The sequence below is a fragment of the Coregonus clupeaformis genome, chromosome 30, assembly GCF_020615455.1.
Source record: "Coregonus clupeaformis isolate EN_2021a chromosome 30, ASM2061545v1, whole genome shotgun sequence".
NCBI classification, from domain to species: Eukaryota; Metazoa; Chordata; class Actinopteri; order Salmoniformes; family Salmonidae; genus Coregonus; species Coregonus clupeaformis.
This window is the reverse complement of record NC_059221.1, coordinates 36555266-36571712: the sequence shown is the minus strand read 5'-3', so window position 1 is coordinate 36571712 and position 16447 is coordinate 36555266. Positions and strand designations below refer to the sequence as shown.

The window sequence follows — 16447 nt, the reverse complement described above, 5'->3', positions numbered from 1 at the left end:
TCACCTTGACTTTCACCACTGCAACAGAACATGGCAACAACGCCGTGGCAACCAACACACCGCATATTGAGAATACCCGAGGACAATGAAACAAGTCGTACTCTTACCCTCTGCTTCTCCTTCTCTCTGCCTTCTCCCTCTCTCTGCCTTCTCCCTCTCTCTGCCTTCTCCCTCTCTCTGCCTTCTCCCTCTCTCTGCCTTCTCCCTCTCTCTGCCTTCTCCCTCTCTCTGCCTCTTCCCTCTCTCTGCCTTCTCCTTCTCTCTGCCTTCTCCCTCTCTCTGCCTTCTCCCTCTCTCTGCCTTCTCCCTCTCTCTGCCTTCTCCCTCTCTCTGCCTTCTCCCTCTCTCTGCCTTCTTCCTCTCTCTGACTTCTCCCTCTCTCTGTCTTCTCCCCTCTCTCTGCCTTCTCCCTCTCTCTGCCTTCTCCCTCTCTCTGCCTTCTCCTTCTCTGCCTTCTCCTTCTCTGCCTTCTCCTTCTCTCTGCCTTCTCCTTCTCTCTGCCTTCTCCCTCTCTCTGTCTTCTCCCTCTCCCTGTCTTCTCCCTCTCTCTGCCTTCTCCCTCTCTCTGCCTTCTCCCTTTCTCTGCCTTCTCCCTCTCTCTGCTTTCTCCCCTCTCTCTGCCTTCTCCCTCTCTGCCTTCTCCCTCTCTCTGCCTTCTCCCCCTCTCTGCCTTCTCCCTCTCTCTGCCTTCTCCCTCTCTCTGCCTTCTCCCTCTCTCTGCCTTCTCCCTCTCTCTGCCTTCTCCTTCTCTCTGCCTTCTCCCTCTCTCTGCCTTCTCCCTCTCTCTGCCTTCTCCCTCTCTCTGCCTTCTCCCTCTCTCTGCCTTCTCCCTCTCTCTGCCTTCTCCCTCTCTCTGCCTTCTCCCTCTCTCTGTCTTCTCCCTCTCTCTGCCTTCTCCCTCTCTCTGCCTTCTCCCTCTCTCTGCCTTCTCCCTCTCTCTGCCTTCTCCCTCTCTCTGCCTTCTCCCTCTCTCTGCCTTCTCCCTCTCTCTGCCTTCTTCCTCTCTCTGACTTCTCCCTCTCTCTGTCTTCTCCCTCTCTCTGTCTTCTCCCTCTCTCTGCCTTCTCCCTCTCTCTGCCTTCTCCCTCTCTCTGCCTTCTCCCTATCTCTGCCTTCTCCCCCTCTCTCCCTTCTTCTCTCTGCCTTCTCCCTCTCTCTGCCTTCTCCCTCTCTCTGCCTTCTCCCTCTCTCTGCCTTCTCCCTCTGTCTTCTCCCCCTCTCTGCCTTCTCCCTCTCTCTGCCTTCTCCCTCTCTCTGCCTTCTCCCTCTCTCTGCCTTATCCCTCTGTCTTCTCCCTCTCTCTGCCTTCTCCCTCTCTCTGCCTTCTCCCTCTGCCTTCTCCCTCTCTCTGTCTTCTCCCTCTCTCTCTGTCTTCTCCCTCTCTCTCTGTCTTCTCCCTCTCTCTGTCTTCTTTCTCTCTCCTTTTTTACTCTTTCTCTTTTTCTCTTTTCTGTCTCTCTGTCCTGCCACCTTTCACATCTATAATAACACCTGCCCAGACCTCTCACACTGTGTAATATACTAGAGGTGTATGCATCACAGGCCAGTGATAGGATGTGTGTGTGGTGTATAGAATGCAAGTTGTATTAGCTCTAACACACACTCACACGCATGCACGCATGCAAGCAAACACACACACACACACACACACACACACTCAACCCCACTTACACACAGTATGCAAGCCAGTGTCCTACAAACCCCCAGGGAGTGTTGAGTTGTGTGTGCATGTGTGTGTGTGTGTGAGTGTGTGCGTGTATGCGTGTGTGCGTGTGTGTGAGTCCGTCAGTAGTGCTGTCAGAAGTTGTGTGTGACAGACATGTAGATCTACAGAGGCGAGTGTGGCAGTGTGTGTCTGCTGCTGACAGCTGTTCACAACACTCTCTACTTTACTCTGTCACTGGGCTGTCACTGCAGTCTAAACAAACCTTTATACCCTGGATAGACTCCTCTCTCCCGCTCTCTCTCTCTCTCTCTCTCTCTCTCTCTCTCTCTCTCTCTCTCTCTCTCTCTCTCTCTCTCTCTCTCTCCCCCTCTCTCTCTCTCTCTCTCGCTCTCACTCTCTCTCTCTCTTTCTCTACATATATATTTTTTTCTTGTGCACTCCATCTCTCTCTCTGTCTCTCTCTCTCATGTGCACCATGACTCAATTTCCATTTCTGGGGCTTTATTGGCATGGGAAACATATGTTTACATTGCAAAAGCAAGTGAAATACATGATAAACAAAAGTGAATTAAACAATAAAAAAATTCACAGTAAGCTCTCTGTCTCTCTCTCTTTCTCTTTTGTACTCCAGCTCTCTAACTGTCTGTCTCTGTTTGACCATCTGTCTTTATTTTATAGACTCTCTCTCGTTCCTTTACTCCATCTTTCTCTCTCTTGCTATGTGTTTCAATGATTTCAGATGAGACAGTACTGATTTATCTGTCAACAGCATCCTGTCCTTTGTAGTAATTTGGGGGGATGTGTGTGCGTGCAGACACAAGTGTGTTTGGTGGAAAACACAAATGGTTGTACATTTTACAAACAGGATGAGTTAGGGATGGGGTGTTTAAAGGAGAGGTTTTCCATGGATGATTTAAGCAGTCAAGACAAAATTAATGTTATCAACGGCCAGGCAGCCCATCCGGACTGGTCTTGGAGTAGTGGGCATGTCGAAAGAAGTTATTCCATAATGGATTAAATACAGTGCTATGAAAAAGTATTTGCCCCCTTTCTAATTTTCTCTACTTTTGCATATTTGTGATACTGAATGTTATCAGATCTTCAACCAAAACCTAATATTAGATAAAGGGAACATAAGTGGACAAATAACACAACAATTACATATTTATTTCATTTATTTCATAAACAAAGTTATGCAACACCCAATTCCCCTGTGTGAAAAGGTAATTGCCCCCTTACATTCAATAACTGTTTGTGCCACCTTTAGCTGCAATGACTCCAACCAAATGCTTCCTGTAGTTCTTGATCAGTCTCTCACGTCGCTGTGGAGGAATTTTGTCCCAGTCTTCCATGCAGAACTGCTTTAACTCAGTGACGTGTGGGTTTTCAAGCATGAACTGCTCGTTTCAAGTCCTGCCACAACATCTCAATTGGGATTAGGTCTGGACTTTGACTAGGCCATTCCAAAACTTCCAATTTGTTGCTTTTTAGCAATTTTCATGTAGACTTGATTGTGTGTTTTGGATCATAGTCTTGCTGCATGACCCAGCTGCGCTTCAGCTTCAGCTCACAGACGGATGGTCTGACATTCTCCTGTAGAATTCTCTGATACAGAGCAGAATTCATGGTCCCTTCTATTAAGGCAAGTTGTCCAGGTCCTGAGGCAGCAAAGCATCCCCAAACCATCACACCACCACCACCATGCTTGACCTTTGGTATGATGTTCTTACTGTGGAATGCAGAGTTTGGTTTTCGCCAGGCATTACTGGAACCATCTGTCCATAGAACGTTCTTCCAAGAGTCTTGATGATCATCCAGGTGCTTTTTGGCAAACTTGAGTCAACTTTTTGGACGAGATGTGTCCCATTATGCCTGGAGTCATTGCAGCTAAAGGTGGCACAACCAGTTATTGAGTGTAAGGGGGCAATTAGTTTTTCACACAGGGGAATTGGGTGTTGCATAACTTTGTTTATGAAATAAATGAAATAAATATGTAATTGTTGTGTTATTTGTTCACTTTATCTAATATTAGGTTTTGGTTGAAGATCTGATAACATTCAGTATCACAAATATGCAAAAGTAGAGAAAATTAGAAAGGGGGCAAATACTTTTTCATAGCACTGTAGTTGTTTTCCCTCATCAATCTACACACAATACCCCATAATGACAAAGCAAAAACTGTACACTATACTATGGTAAAGTGCTTTTGTGTACTCATTTTTAAAATGTGTCAATGGTTTGATATCTTACATGGTTTATGTTGTCATATGTGTAAAGTGTCATTTGGTGCCTTTCAACATGACTAACAAAGATCAATCAATCAAACTCAATCAACCAATTACTGAATGATTCCTCTCTCTCTCTCTCTCTCTCTCTGTCTCCAGGTGCAGATGTGACAGAGCCCAACAGCTCAGACAGTCGCGGAGAGCGTCTCGACTTCTTCCTTAAACAGGAAGAAGCTCTGGCAACGGGCGAGGCCAACTTCCTGGGTGCCAGCAAATCAGATGAGGCAGGAGGTGGGACCGGGGGCGGGACTACACCTTCGGTAGCCAACCTGAGGGCAGCGTTGATGAGTAAAAACAGCCTGCTGTCGCTACGGGCTGAGATGCTGGGAGACGATAACCCTGTACTGTTTGAATTCATGCCCAAAGGAGGACACTCCCTGTCACGTAAGTTACTGTTATAGTATATTACACACACAAAAACACACACACACACACACACACCACACTCCACTCTATAACTGCTGTTTGAGTGTCACACAATACCACTGCTATAGAATCAGAATTCTCTCGTTGGCTTTTGTGAATTTAGTTTTGGTGTGTGTATTCATGCGTACATGTGTGCGTGTCTAGTGCATGTCTAGTGTGTGTGTGTTCAGTATGTAACAGGTCTGTGTGATGGTGCAAGCGAGGATTACTCAGTTGTGACTCAGTGAGAGAACATTGTGCTGGGATGGCTCCCGGGTGTGTGAGAAAATGTTTCCTGGATTTCTTTGCCGAAGTGTGTGTGTCAGTGTGTGTGTGTGGTTTCCTACAACAGGGTTTAGCCATGTTCATCTGTGTGTATGAGTGATTGAATTATGTATTGTGCATGGGTGCGTGAGGGTGCGTGAGGGTGCGTGAGGGTGCGTGAGGGTGTGTGAGGGTGTGTGTGTGAGGCCTTGAGTATGGCCTTCCCCTGACCTCTATCTTGGTGTAAATATATCAGGATGCTAGCCATTGGTATGATAAAAGCTTTTAAATCATCAACTTAAATGTTCCACTTACTGCCCCTCTCCGTCAAGTTATTTTGGACCATTGGAATATACACTACATGACCAAAAGTATGTGGACACCTGCTTGTTGAACATCTCATTCCAAAATCATGGGCATTAATATGGAGTTGGTCCCCCCTTTGCTGCTGTAACAGCCTCCACTCTTCTGGGAAGGCTTTCCACTAGATGATGGAACATTGCTGCGGGGACTTGCTTCCATTCAGCCACAAGAGCATTAGTGAGGTCGGGCACTGATGTTGGGCGATTAGGCCTGACTCGCAGTCAGCGTTCCAATTCACCCCAAAGGTGTTCGATGGGGTTGAGGTCAGGGCTCTGTGCAGGCCAGTCAAGATCTTCCACGGTGATCTCCACAAACCATTTCTGTATGGAACTCGCTTTGTGCACAGGGGCATTGTCATGCTGAAACAGGAAAGGGGCTTCCCCAAACTGTTGCCACAATGTTGGAAGCACAGAATCGTCTAGGATTTCATTGTATGCTATAGCGTTAAGATTTCCCTTCACTGGAGCTAAGGGACCTAGCCTGAACCATGAAAAACAGCCCCAGAACATTATTCCTCCTCCACCAAACCTTACAGTTGGCACTATGCATTTGGGCAGGTAGCATTCTCCTGGCATCCGCCAAACCCAGATTAGTCCGTCTGACTGCCAGATGATGAAGCATGATTCATCACTCCAGAGAACGCGTTTCCACTACTCCAGAGTCCAATTGCGGCGAGCTTTACACCACTCCAGCCGATGCTGCTTGGCATTGCACATGGTGATCTTAGGCTTGTGTGCGGCTGCTCGGCCATGGAAAACCATTTCATGAAGCTCCCGACGAACAGTTCTTGTGCTGACGTTGCTTCCAGAGGCAGTTTGGAACTCGGTAGTGAGTGTTACAACCGAGGACAGACCATTTTTACGCTCTACGCGCTTCAGCACTCGGCGGTCCCGTTCTCGGGACAGTAAGGCCATTCTACTGCCAATGTTTTTCCTATGGAGATTGCATGGCTGTGTGCTCGATTTTACACACCTTTCAGCAACGGGTGTGGCTGAAATAGCCGAATCCACTAATTTGAAGGGGTGTCTACATACTTTTGTATATATAATGTATATCCCAGTGTGTGTTTGTGTGTGTGTTTGTATGTTTGTGTGTGTGTATGTGAGGGTGTGTGCATGTGTGTGTGTTTGTACATGTGTGTGTGTTTAATTTCTCTTTGCTTTCTTTGGCTGGTAATTGTCTTCTTAGTGCTGAGTTGTGTCTGTGTTTGAGAGAGACAGAGAAAGAGTCCAACTCTAAACCTTGTCATGCCCTTTTAGCTTAGCCCTGCTATGATACAATAGGGCTGGAGACTGGGGCTTTGACTGAGTGGACCCCTACACACACACACGCACACACACACACACACGCACAGACACACACACAAACCCTCTGTTGGCTTTAAATGAAAAGATTGAGGCGCTGTCACAGCAGACACAATGCCTCTGATCTGACCTGCCCCTATGGAAGGACCTCACACACACGTACGCGAGCACACGCACACACACACGCGCACACACACGTGAGCGCATGCATGTACACACACACACACACACACGTGAGCGCATCCATATACACACACACACACACACACGTGAGCGCATGCATATACACACACACACGTGAGTGCATGCATATACACACACACACACACACATACTAAACACAGATCCTTGAGTTATGATATGAGTAGAATTCAAAGAATTTTATCAGTACCATATCAGCCTTCTGAAATATGTTTTATGTGCCTAGTAATTTATGATACATTTAGACATATCTTAATGTATACCTCTTTCTTTTGAGTGTCAGCGCATTGTGAACCCTAGGGAAAGTGTTTGGTTGGCCAAACGCAGCCTGAAAGCACCGCACAATAGGGTGGTTTTGAGAGATGCCTTTCTGGATATCCAACCAACCCCTCCGCTGAGGTTTTCACTCTCTCTTTTAAAGAGAGATGAAAATAAACAAACAATCTGTTCTTCAGAGCACTGAGGGAAGGACAAGCCTAGTGAGTTTGACGGATTGCTGCTTTCTCCCCTCCGTATATCCCACCCTCTATACCTCCCCCCAGCTCTCCTTCACCCCTCCTTCTTCTGTTCCTCCTACAGCCCCTTCTTCACCCCTTCCCTCTGTTACAGTCTCCTCTTCATTCCTCCCTCTCTCATTCCTTCAGCCTGCTCTCCCCTTCCCTCTCTTCTCCCCACCTCTCCATAACACCCCTCCCTGTCTCCTTCTCCCCACCTCTCCATAACACCCCTCCCTGTCTCTTTCTCCCCACCTCTCCATAACACCCCTCCCTGTCTCCTTCTCCCCACCTCTCCACCTCTTTAACTTCAAAGCATAGATATTTAAATCCTTGGGAAAGTATTGATTCATCGAACAGAGAAGTAGGGTGAGGTCACCTGCCCCATTTCACCAGCCATTGCTCCCATTATCACAACTGGGTCTGGCCTGTGTGTGTGTACTTGTTTTCCTACATTATCAGGACCGTGGCACCCGAATGTCCTGAAAAAAACTTTTGGGAAAGGGCGTGGCACCTAATCCGTGAGGGGATCTTTTATTTCTGAGGCTCTGTATCTCTGAGTGCGCAAATTCTTGCAGTATCTCGCGGGAATTTGGGACTTGCAGAAACCGGATTAGATATATAGCTAGTTAAATCAGAGTTAAAAGCCAAAAAGATGCTATTCATAATGTCACTAAGCAAAAAACAAACAAAACAACAATAGCCACTACAATTTCAAAACAGGATTTTGTCATGAGTTCAGTACAATTTCTTGATTTTGTGGACCCACTACTATGGTGTATCGTCATTAGCTAGCTAGCTAATGTTAGCAAAGGACACCAGCAGTATGATCTCTATCATTGAATCTCTTGATCCTCTTCCTGAGAATACTTTGTTAGTTACTTTTGATGTTGAGTCGTTATACACTAATATTCCACACGAGGGTGGTATTTAAGGCATGGAACAATTTATTTTGTAACGTGACCCAAATGAACTACCCTGCATTAGAACATTGGCTGAAATGGTACTCACACATTACTATTTCATGTTTCATAACAATTTCTTTACCCAGATGAAGGGTACTGCTATGGGATCCCCTATGGCTCCTAACTTTGCTAATTTGTATGTAGGTTACATGGAGAAACAGTCAATCCTCTCAACCCAAAAAATGTTTTAACCTAATATTATTATTTGGAAACGGTACATTGATGATATTTTCGTCTTATGGAGGGTGATGCAAAACAGCTCCAGGCGTTCCATGCTTTTCTTAACTCCTGTTCTGAGCACCTGAGATTTACTATGCAATCTGACACACGTCAAATCAGTTTCCTTGATCTTTTGATTTTGTGTGAGGATCATGTTCTATACACTAATATTTACAGGAAACCACTGATCATAACAGTTTGTTGAGGGCCGATAGCTGTCACCTACTTCCCTTGAAAAACAGTTTGCCCTACAGCCAATTCTGTCGAATCAAAAGAATTTGCAAAAAACTATCAGATTTTGACAGAACCATGGCTGTGATGCAAAGAAAAAGGAAAGGGGGTTCAAAAATGATCAATACTGCCATTGAGACAATCCGAAACAAATCGAGACATGATCTCTTTCAAGGACTGTCTCGCAAAAAGAAGGATTCTTGCGTTCTTACGATGCGCTATTCAAAGTGCTCTGAACAAATTAAGGGGAATCGTTCACAAACATTCTAAGATCCGATGGCAGTATCGGTAATGTGATTTCGGACCCTCCCTTGGTCGTACTCTCATAGATCAATTGGTAAACTCTGATTTACCACCCCAAAATACCCCCGCACAATGTCTCCTTGTGCCTCTATCAGATGGAAATTACAAGTGTAATGGCTGCGCTCAATGCAATTGTCACGCCCTGACTCTGGGGACTCGTATTTGTTGAGTCAGGGTGTGTATTTTCTGTGTGGTATGTTGTATTTTCTAAGTTTAGATCTAGATCGTCTAGATCTATGTTGGCCGGTGTGGTTCCCAATCAGAGGCAGCTGTCGCTCGTTGTCTCTGATTGGGGACCATACTTAGGTAGCCTATTGGCACTAGTGGGTTGTGGGATCTTGTTCCGTGTGAGGTATGTTGTTTGTTGTACCTTGGACTTCACGTTTCGTTTCGTTTAGTTTGTTGTTTGTATGCATATCACGCTGCGCCTTGGTCTGACCCGTTCATCAACGAGCGTGACAGAAGATCCCACCAAACGAGGACCAAGCAGTGTGTTCAGGAGCAAACGCCGGGAATTAAACAGGAGGTTACATTAGTAGATGTCCTCCTCGGTTGGGGGAGAATTATGGAGGAGGAGGCCGTCCGTTACCGGAAGGCGATGAAGGAGGATGCCCAGGTAGGAGAGGAGAAACGGCGCCAACAGTGCCGACGACGGAGACCCGAGAGGCAACCCCAAGAAAAAAAATTGGGGGGCACACGGTGTGGACGACGAGGTAGCAGGAGGCCGCGACAGGGCGGATCTGCAGGTTAGGAGAGGAGGCCACCATGTTACAGGGGCTATTGGTTCAGAGGGAGCAGGAGTTATTCGGTCAGAGGGAGGCGCTACAGGAGGCTATAAGGGAGAAGGAAAGTGTAGAGGCACGGCGAGAGGAGCTGGTTAGGCAGCAGAAGGAGCGGGGGGGTTAATAAAGGAACCCAGTCCCGCTCCTCGCACCAAGTAAGTGGTGCGTGTCGCCAGTCCGGTCTGGCCCGTTCCTGCTTCCCGCACTAAGCCAGTGGTGCGTGTTCCCAGTACGGCCTGACCCATTCCTGCTTCCCGCACTAAGCCAGTGGTGCGTGTTCCCAGTACGGCCCGACCCGTTCCTGCCCCTCGTTCCTGCCCCTCGCACCAGGCCAGTGGTGCGCGTCGCCAGTCCGGTACGGCCCGTTCCTGCTCCCCGCACCAAGCCAGTGGTGCGCGTCGCCAGCCCGGTCCGGCCTGTTCCTGCTCCTCGCACCAAGCCTGTGGTCAGCTGCTCCACTCCGGAGCCAGAGCAGTCCGCTCCACCGGTGTCCAGTTCAGCTCCGGTCAGCTGCTCCACTCCGGAGCCAGAGCAATCCGCTTCACCGGGGTCCAGTCCAGCTCCGGTCAGCGGCTCCACTCCGGAGCCAGAGCAGTCCGCTCCACCGGTGCCTGATCCAGCTCCGGTCAGCTGCTCCACTCCGGAGCCAGAGCAGTCCGCTCCACCGGGGTCCAGTCCAGATCCGGTCAGCGGCCCCACTCCGGAGCCAGAGTAGTCCGCTCCACCGGTGCCTAGTCCAGCTCCGGTCAGCGGCTCCAGTCCGGAGCCTGTGTAGTCCGCTCCACCGGTGCCCGGTCCAGCTCCGGTCAGCGGCTCCAGTCCAGACCCAGACGTCAGCCCCTCTCCAGGTTCGGGGTCTCCCACACCAGGGTCCAGACAGGGCTTGGTACTTCGTGGGAGGAAGGAGAGGGGAAGCAGCGCGCCGAGGTCCAGACCTGACCAGGGGCGCAACAGGGAGGCGGAGAGTAAGTGGTCGTCACGCCCTGAGCCGGATCCGCCTCCGAGGCGGAATGCCCACCCGGCCCCTACCCTGTTATGTTGATGTTGTGCGGTCGGAGTCCGCACCTTTGGGGGGGGGGTACTGTCACGCCCTGACTCTGGGGATTCGTATTTGTTGAGTCAGGGTGTGTATTTTCTGTGTGGTATGTTGTATTTTCTAAGTTTAGATCTAGATCGTCTAGATCTATGTTGGCCGGTGTGGTTCCCAATCAGAGGCAGCTGTCGCTCGTTGTCTCTGATTGGGGACCATACTTAGGTAGCCTATTGGCACTAGTGGGTTGTGGAATCTTGTTCCGTGTGAGGTATGTTGTTTGTTGTACCTTGGACTTCACGTTTAGTTTGTTGTTTTGTCGTTGTGTTTATTCATTTTAATAAACATGTACGCATATCACGCTGCGCCTTGGTCCGTCCCGTCTGTAAACGAACGTGACAGCAATGGTACTTACAAATGTAGACCCTTCAAACACCCCCCAAACAGGGAAACAGATCCCAATCAAAGGCAGTTATTTATCTTATAACTTGTCCTTGTGTTAAAAATGATGTGGGTAAAAAAAAGTAAGAATCTCTGAGCATTGTAGCACAATTAAGTGCAAAAACTCGACGTACCATTCTATTTCGTCCCTTTGCTATATCGGCATCGAACACATCACCCTCCCTTGGAGAGGGGGTGACCTTGACAATTTATTGTTAAAACGAGAGGCCGCCTGGATCTTTAATTTAAAGACCCTTGCTCCCTTCAGTCTCAACGTAGAGTTTGATCTGAAGCAATTCTTGTGATTATGGTGTTTTTGCTATCCATTGTAAATAATGTTTGTAGGCCTATGTAACCAAATGGTATCTATGATCGTACGTAATCCATTCATGCTTTGTTTACATGTTCTATTTATATCTGTAAATCGACCAATGAAATCAAGGCACAGCCAGCCATGATTATAGACACCTGTGTGTGTCCTTTCAAACTCTATATAAACTAGTGACCCGCAGTGTTTGTCATTATACCTTGACGAAGACAGCTTGGCTGTTGAAACGTTGGTATTAAATGATTGCATCTGAGCTCCTAGAGTGTGCAGCTCTCCTTTTCTTTTTCAAGTGTTCTACTCCGCTGGCCAGCGCCGCACCTAAACAGGTGTGCGTTTCTTCCGCCCCCAGCTACTGTGAGAATACTTGATGATAGTTGATGGAAACAGCGTTTTGTTTTTAATTACTTGGTTTTAAGCTTTCCCCAAACCATAGCCCTAACCTTAATCACTCAGAATTAATACCTAAACTTAACCCTTTGAGTTGTTTCTGTTTTAACCCTCCTTGTCTGGTGATCACTTAAGCAGGGATACATGTTGACTTGACATCCTTCCTAAGAGTGCTGACTTAAGCACCCCTTTGCCCTTTAACCTCTTGACAGCTGAAGGGCAGCTTAGCCGGACCTTGTTCACATGCACACACGAACACCATGCCCATCTAATTCTACACTGTAATAGAAAACTGTAAAATAAACATACTTTTTTGTATTATCAACAGTAAAATACTGTAGTCACTGCCAGTTTGGAAGCCTTTGTTAAGGCCTCTAGAAGTGCAAGTAATATAAAACACCAAATGTTCATTAATATGCTGTAATGTTTGTCAACACTTTACCTAGAAGCCAACCTGCTTTCACCAATCCCTTGTAATTACAGTTAAATACAGTGAAATACAAACCCCTCCCCTCAACAAATTTAATTATGGTAGCATTTACTTTTTTACAGTATAATACAGTACATTTTACGGTATTGTACTGTATGTCATTACACAGCAGTTGCTTTGATACCGTATTTATATTACAGTAGGTGTACTGTAATATGAAATACAGAATTTTACTTGCCACCGAGCAGCTTGTAAGATGCTGTCAAAATCACGGTAACCCCTTTACAATGTATAATTCACCTTCTGGAAAAAACGGAAATCCTGTCTGTTAATTCTCTAATTATATCACCTTACTTAGCAGTTTTACGTACCAGTGTTGTTTATTTTACAATCCCCATACACACCTCATATTTATCTAGAAAGCACATGGTAACACAGTAATTACATAATACTGTCCTACTATCTAGTTACAATGATAGTGCACTGCACTGTACAGTATATGTCCCATATCAAACCCTTCTAGCTAATCCTTTGTGATGTACTTGACTGTATTGTGGGGGGAAACGTTGGATATTTTCTGGGAATTAGGAATTAGGAATTAGTAGTTAGAGGCCCACGTTTGCTGCCTTTGTGTCCCTTTTCTACCCCTTGACCCTTCACCCTTGCCCCAGTCAACCACTCTTGTTCTTCAACCCATCTACTTCAGACCTGGGTTCAAATACTATTTACTGTATTTCAATTACTTTCAGATACATTTCAGATACATATTTGAAAATAAATATAAATATAAACAAATTACTATGATTTTTTTATTTTAAATACAAATACTTAAATACACATGTATTTTAACGAGAAGGGTGTAATTGCACACCGCAATTAGTGGCGCTTTCTGATATCGGGTGTTTCTTGATATCAAGTTACACCCACTACTGCTCGCCATTGGTCCGTGGCCGTATCTTTTGCGCCAGGGACAGCAGTTGTTGACAACTGTAGCATTGTAGCTAAGCCTAACCCTAACCCTTTTCCTAACCTTAACCTCAGTCTCCTAACCTGCCACGCTAATTCACCTAACCTGCCATGCTAATTCACCTAACCTGTCGCGTTAGTTATCTTAACCTGCTATGTAAACAAATAATCTGTGTCGAGAAACCATCAGTCTCATAACACCAGAACTGACCAATGGTAGGTATCAATGAGCGTTTCCTGATATCAGGGACACATCAAGAAACGCCCCGAATTGTGGTCTGCAATTACACCATATTAATTTTAACCCTGTCTCTCTCTCTCTCTCTCTCTCTCTCTCTCTCTCTCTCTCTCTCTCTCTCTCTCTCTCTCTCTCTGTCTCTCTCTGTCTCTCTCGCGCTCTCTCGTGCTCTCTCGCGCTCTCTCGCTCTCTCGCACTCTCGCTCTCTCTCTCTCTCTCTCTCTCTTTCTCTCTCTCTCTCTCTCTCTCTCTCTCTCTCTCTCTCTCACTTCTCTCTCTCGCTCTCCCATCCCTTCCTCCTACCATTTCACCCCACTTTTCTCCTCCCCTACTGACAATGCCTGGGGTAGGGCGGAAATGGAGAGAGTGTGTGTGTGTGTGTGTGTGTGTGTGTGTGTGTGTGTCTACAGTAAGTGGGAGTGGAGGGTGCGGTAGTTGAACATTCCAGGAATCCGTCCATGGTGGAGCCTCATGGTTTTGAGATTGTGTCTGCTGAGGAGAGGAAAAGAGTGGAAGGGATGTCTAACCCACTGCATAACTCTAGAGACATTCCCTGAAAAACTGCCCCCACATACATCTACACACACACATACACACACAGCAACACATTTATAAACAAACACCAAATGAAGAGTTTCTTTCCAAAACTCTATATATCCATTTTCAGAAATGTTGGTAAATTAGCTTTTTATTGTTTAAAGAACTTATGAAAGAGATTGGTGTGTTTTTCCCTATCTAATCATGACATGTATTTGTTTGAAATCTGTCACTTGATGGTTTCATTACAGAGACACATTTTTTTATTTTTTTATTCTGTATATCTGCCTCTCTCTCAGAGAAATAAGTAGTACTGCTAGGTTTTACACAGTCAAATATTCCAAATAAGTGCATGTATCATTTGTACAGAACTGTACAAATGATACATTTGTGACATAAATATATAATAAAAAAAATAATAATAAATCAAGTAGTATGAGATCTATATGTAAAACATTTACATTTACATTTATTCATTTAGCAGATGCTCTTATCAAGAGTGACTTACAGTTAATTCATCTTAAGATAGCTAGGTGAACCAACCACGTATCACAGTCAAATATACAGGATACGGACATTCCTAGCTAAACAATGGATATAGCGTTTTGCAAGATAAACACATTTAATACACCTAAAATCTATGAATAAAAAATCTGAGAACAGTAATATTTTACACACACATGAAGGTACCCATAATAAATAATTTCTGGTGGAAAAACACAAATGTGAAAAATTGGTGGATATAGCGTTTTGGAAATAAACATTTCTTATACACTCTACTCCCTATTTCCCATCCCAACACACCACACAAATATTAACAGTGTTCTGCACATTCAGTGTAAAGCTCCTTGACACTACACATAAACACTTTCTTTTACATTGCACCCAGGATCTCTATGGAAGTGTTACCTTGGATACACCTACAGTATATGTATGAATATGTGGTTGAGTGATATGGTATTCCAAGGACTCAACAATACATGTCCAATGTGTTATTCAGTTGTCTGCTACACTCTCATATACTGTATGGTAGTGAGCCAGCCAGGTAACCCGTGATACAAGCCAGTATTCAACGTCCATCCATGTGGAAACCGGCCACTAGGGGCATCAGTGAGCGCTATTACCTTCAAGTAGGTTTTGGTTTTGCTAGGGTGTTGTGGACATGCATGGCGGATGGGTAAGCATCTGCCTTCGGTGCCAACATTTGCATGTTCTAATCCAGCAATAGATAGTTGTTTTTGAGTTTTTCTTTTAAGCTTATCCCAAACCTTAACCATTATTTTAACCATTCAGAGTTAATGCCTAACCTTAATAATAATATGCCATTTAGCAGACGCTTTTATCCAAAGCGACTTACAGTCATGTGTGCATACATTTTTACGTATGGGTGGTCCCGGGGATCGAACCCACTACCCTGGCATTACAAGCACCATGCTCTACCAGTTGAGCTACAGAGGACCACAAGATTTCGGAGTTAATGCCTAAACTTAACCCTAACCTTAAAAATGTGGAGATAATGCCTAAACTTAACTTTAAACACTTTGAAATCTTACGTTTGGAACAACTTCTAAATGTTCCGTTTGAGAAACATGGATGATGTGAGACTGTGAGAGCTAGTTGAGTGAGCAGGGTGTTTTCCTGATTAGACCAACCTTCGCTACAGCTCTCTCCCTAAAATGGATGCTCTCATAGACAGCTGCTCTAATTCAGTATTTTATACTCAACAACACAAGATCCTCATTCGTCTTCTCAAACATCACACACACACACACACACGCACACACACACACACATCCGTCCTCTCTGCGCGCACGTAGGTGGAAGGAGAAGGAGAGGATGAACGAAAAATGAGAGAGAAACGAGAGTACCAACCCCTAAACCTTTTCTCCTGGCTGGCGGAGGAGAGGAGAGGAGAGCTAGTCTTTTTGTTCTTTCCTCCTCCTCTCATTTGCTCTGCTCTGCGCTGGGTTGGCTGTGGCGCTGCGTTTGCCTCAGTGTGCCCCCTTGCCCCCTTTCTCTCTGTGCTGCTGTTGTGTGGACGCAGACAGATGGTTGCAGTTTGTCCTGAGTGGGTGGGTGAGCCTCGTTTCCTGTGCTCCTCAGGCCTCCACCACCACCACCACCACCACCACCTCCACCACCAGCAGCAGCACCTCCGAAGCCCAACACTCCGACCAGGGGCCACAACAGGGGCCACATTTGATAGCAAACAAGGGGCTGCTTCCTTCTCCTCCTCCTCTCCTCTTCCACTTCTCCTCTCACCTCCTCTTCCACCACCCCCGCCATCCTTCCTCCGTCCGCCCACACTCCCCCTGCAGCCCTCTGAGGCCGGGCCCCTGATGGCCCCTGGATTGCAGGCTGGGGGACCCCTCGCAGTGCTCCACTCACACTCAGAGGAGCTGGCTATGAATGTAGAAGAGAACCCTGAGGGTCCTGAGCCCTCTGAGCCCCCACCAGAGGTAAGCAGAAACATCCATGTTCACCCCGGGTGGAAGTTGGCCCTTCAGACACTGATCTAGGATCAGTTTATCCTCACTAGATTATAACCTTAAAAATGAGGAGGAGGAATGTAAACCTGACCTGAAATCAGTGTCCAGGGGCAACTTCA

General features: G+C 46.2%; 1 protein-coding gene across 1 annotated transcript in view; it reads left to right on the top strand.

Annotated features, from left to right (window-relative positions):
* The window catches only part of LOC121545321 (zinc finger and BTB domain-containing protein 46), a 113137-nt gene that overhangs the window by 79593 nt on the left and 17097 nt on the right, over positions 1 to 16447 (top strand). Inside the window, exon 4 of the mRNA XM_041855738.2 lies at positions 4051 to 4335. Coding sequence (XP_041711672.1) covers positions 4051 to 4335 — 285 coding nt within the window. The remainder of the gene's footprint in view (positions 1 to 4050; positions 4336 to 16447) is intronic.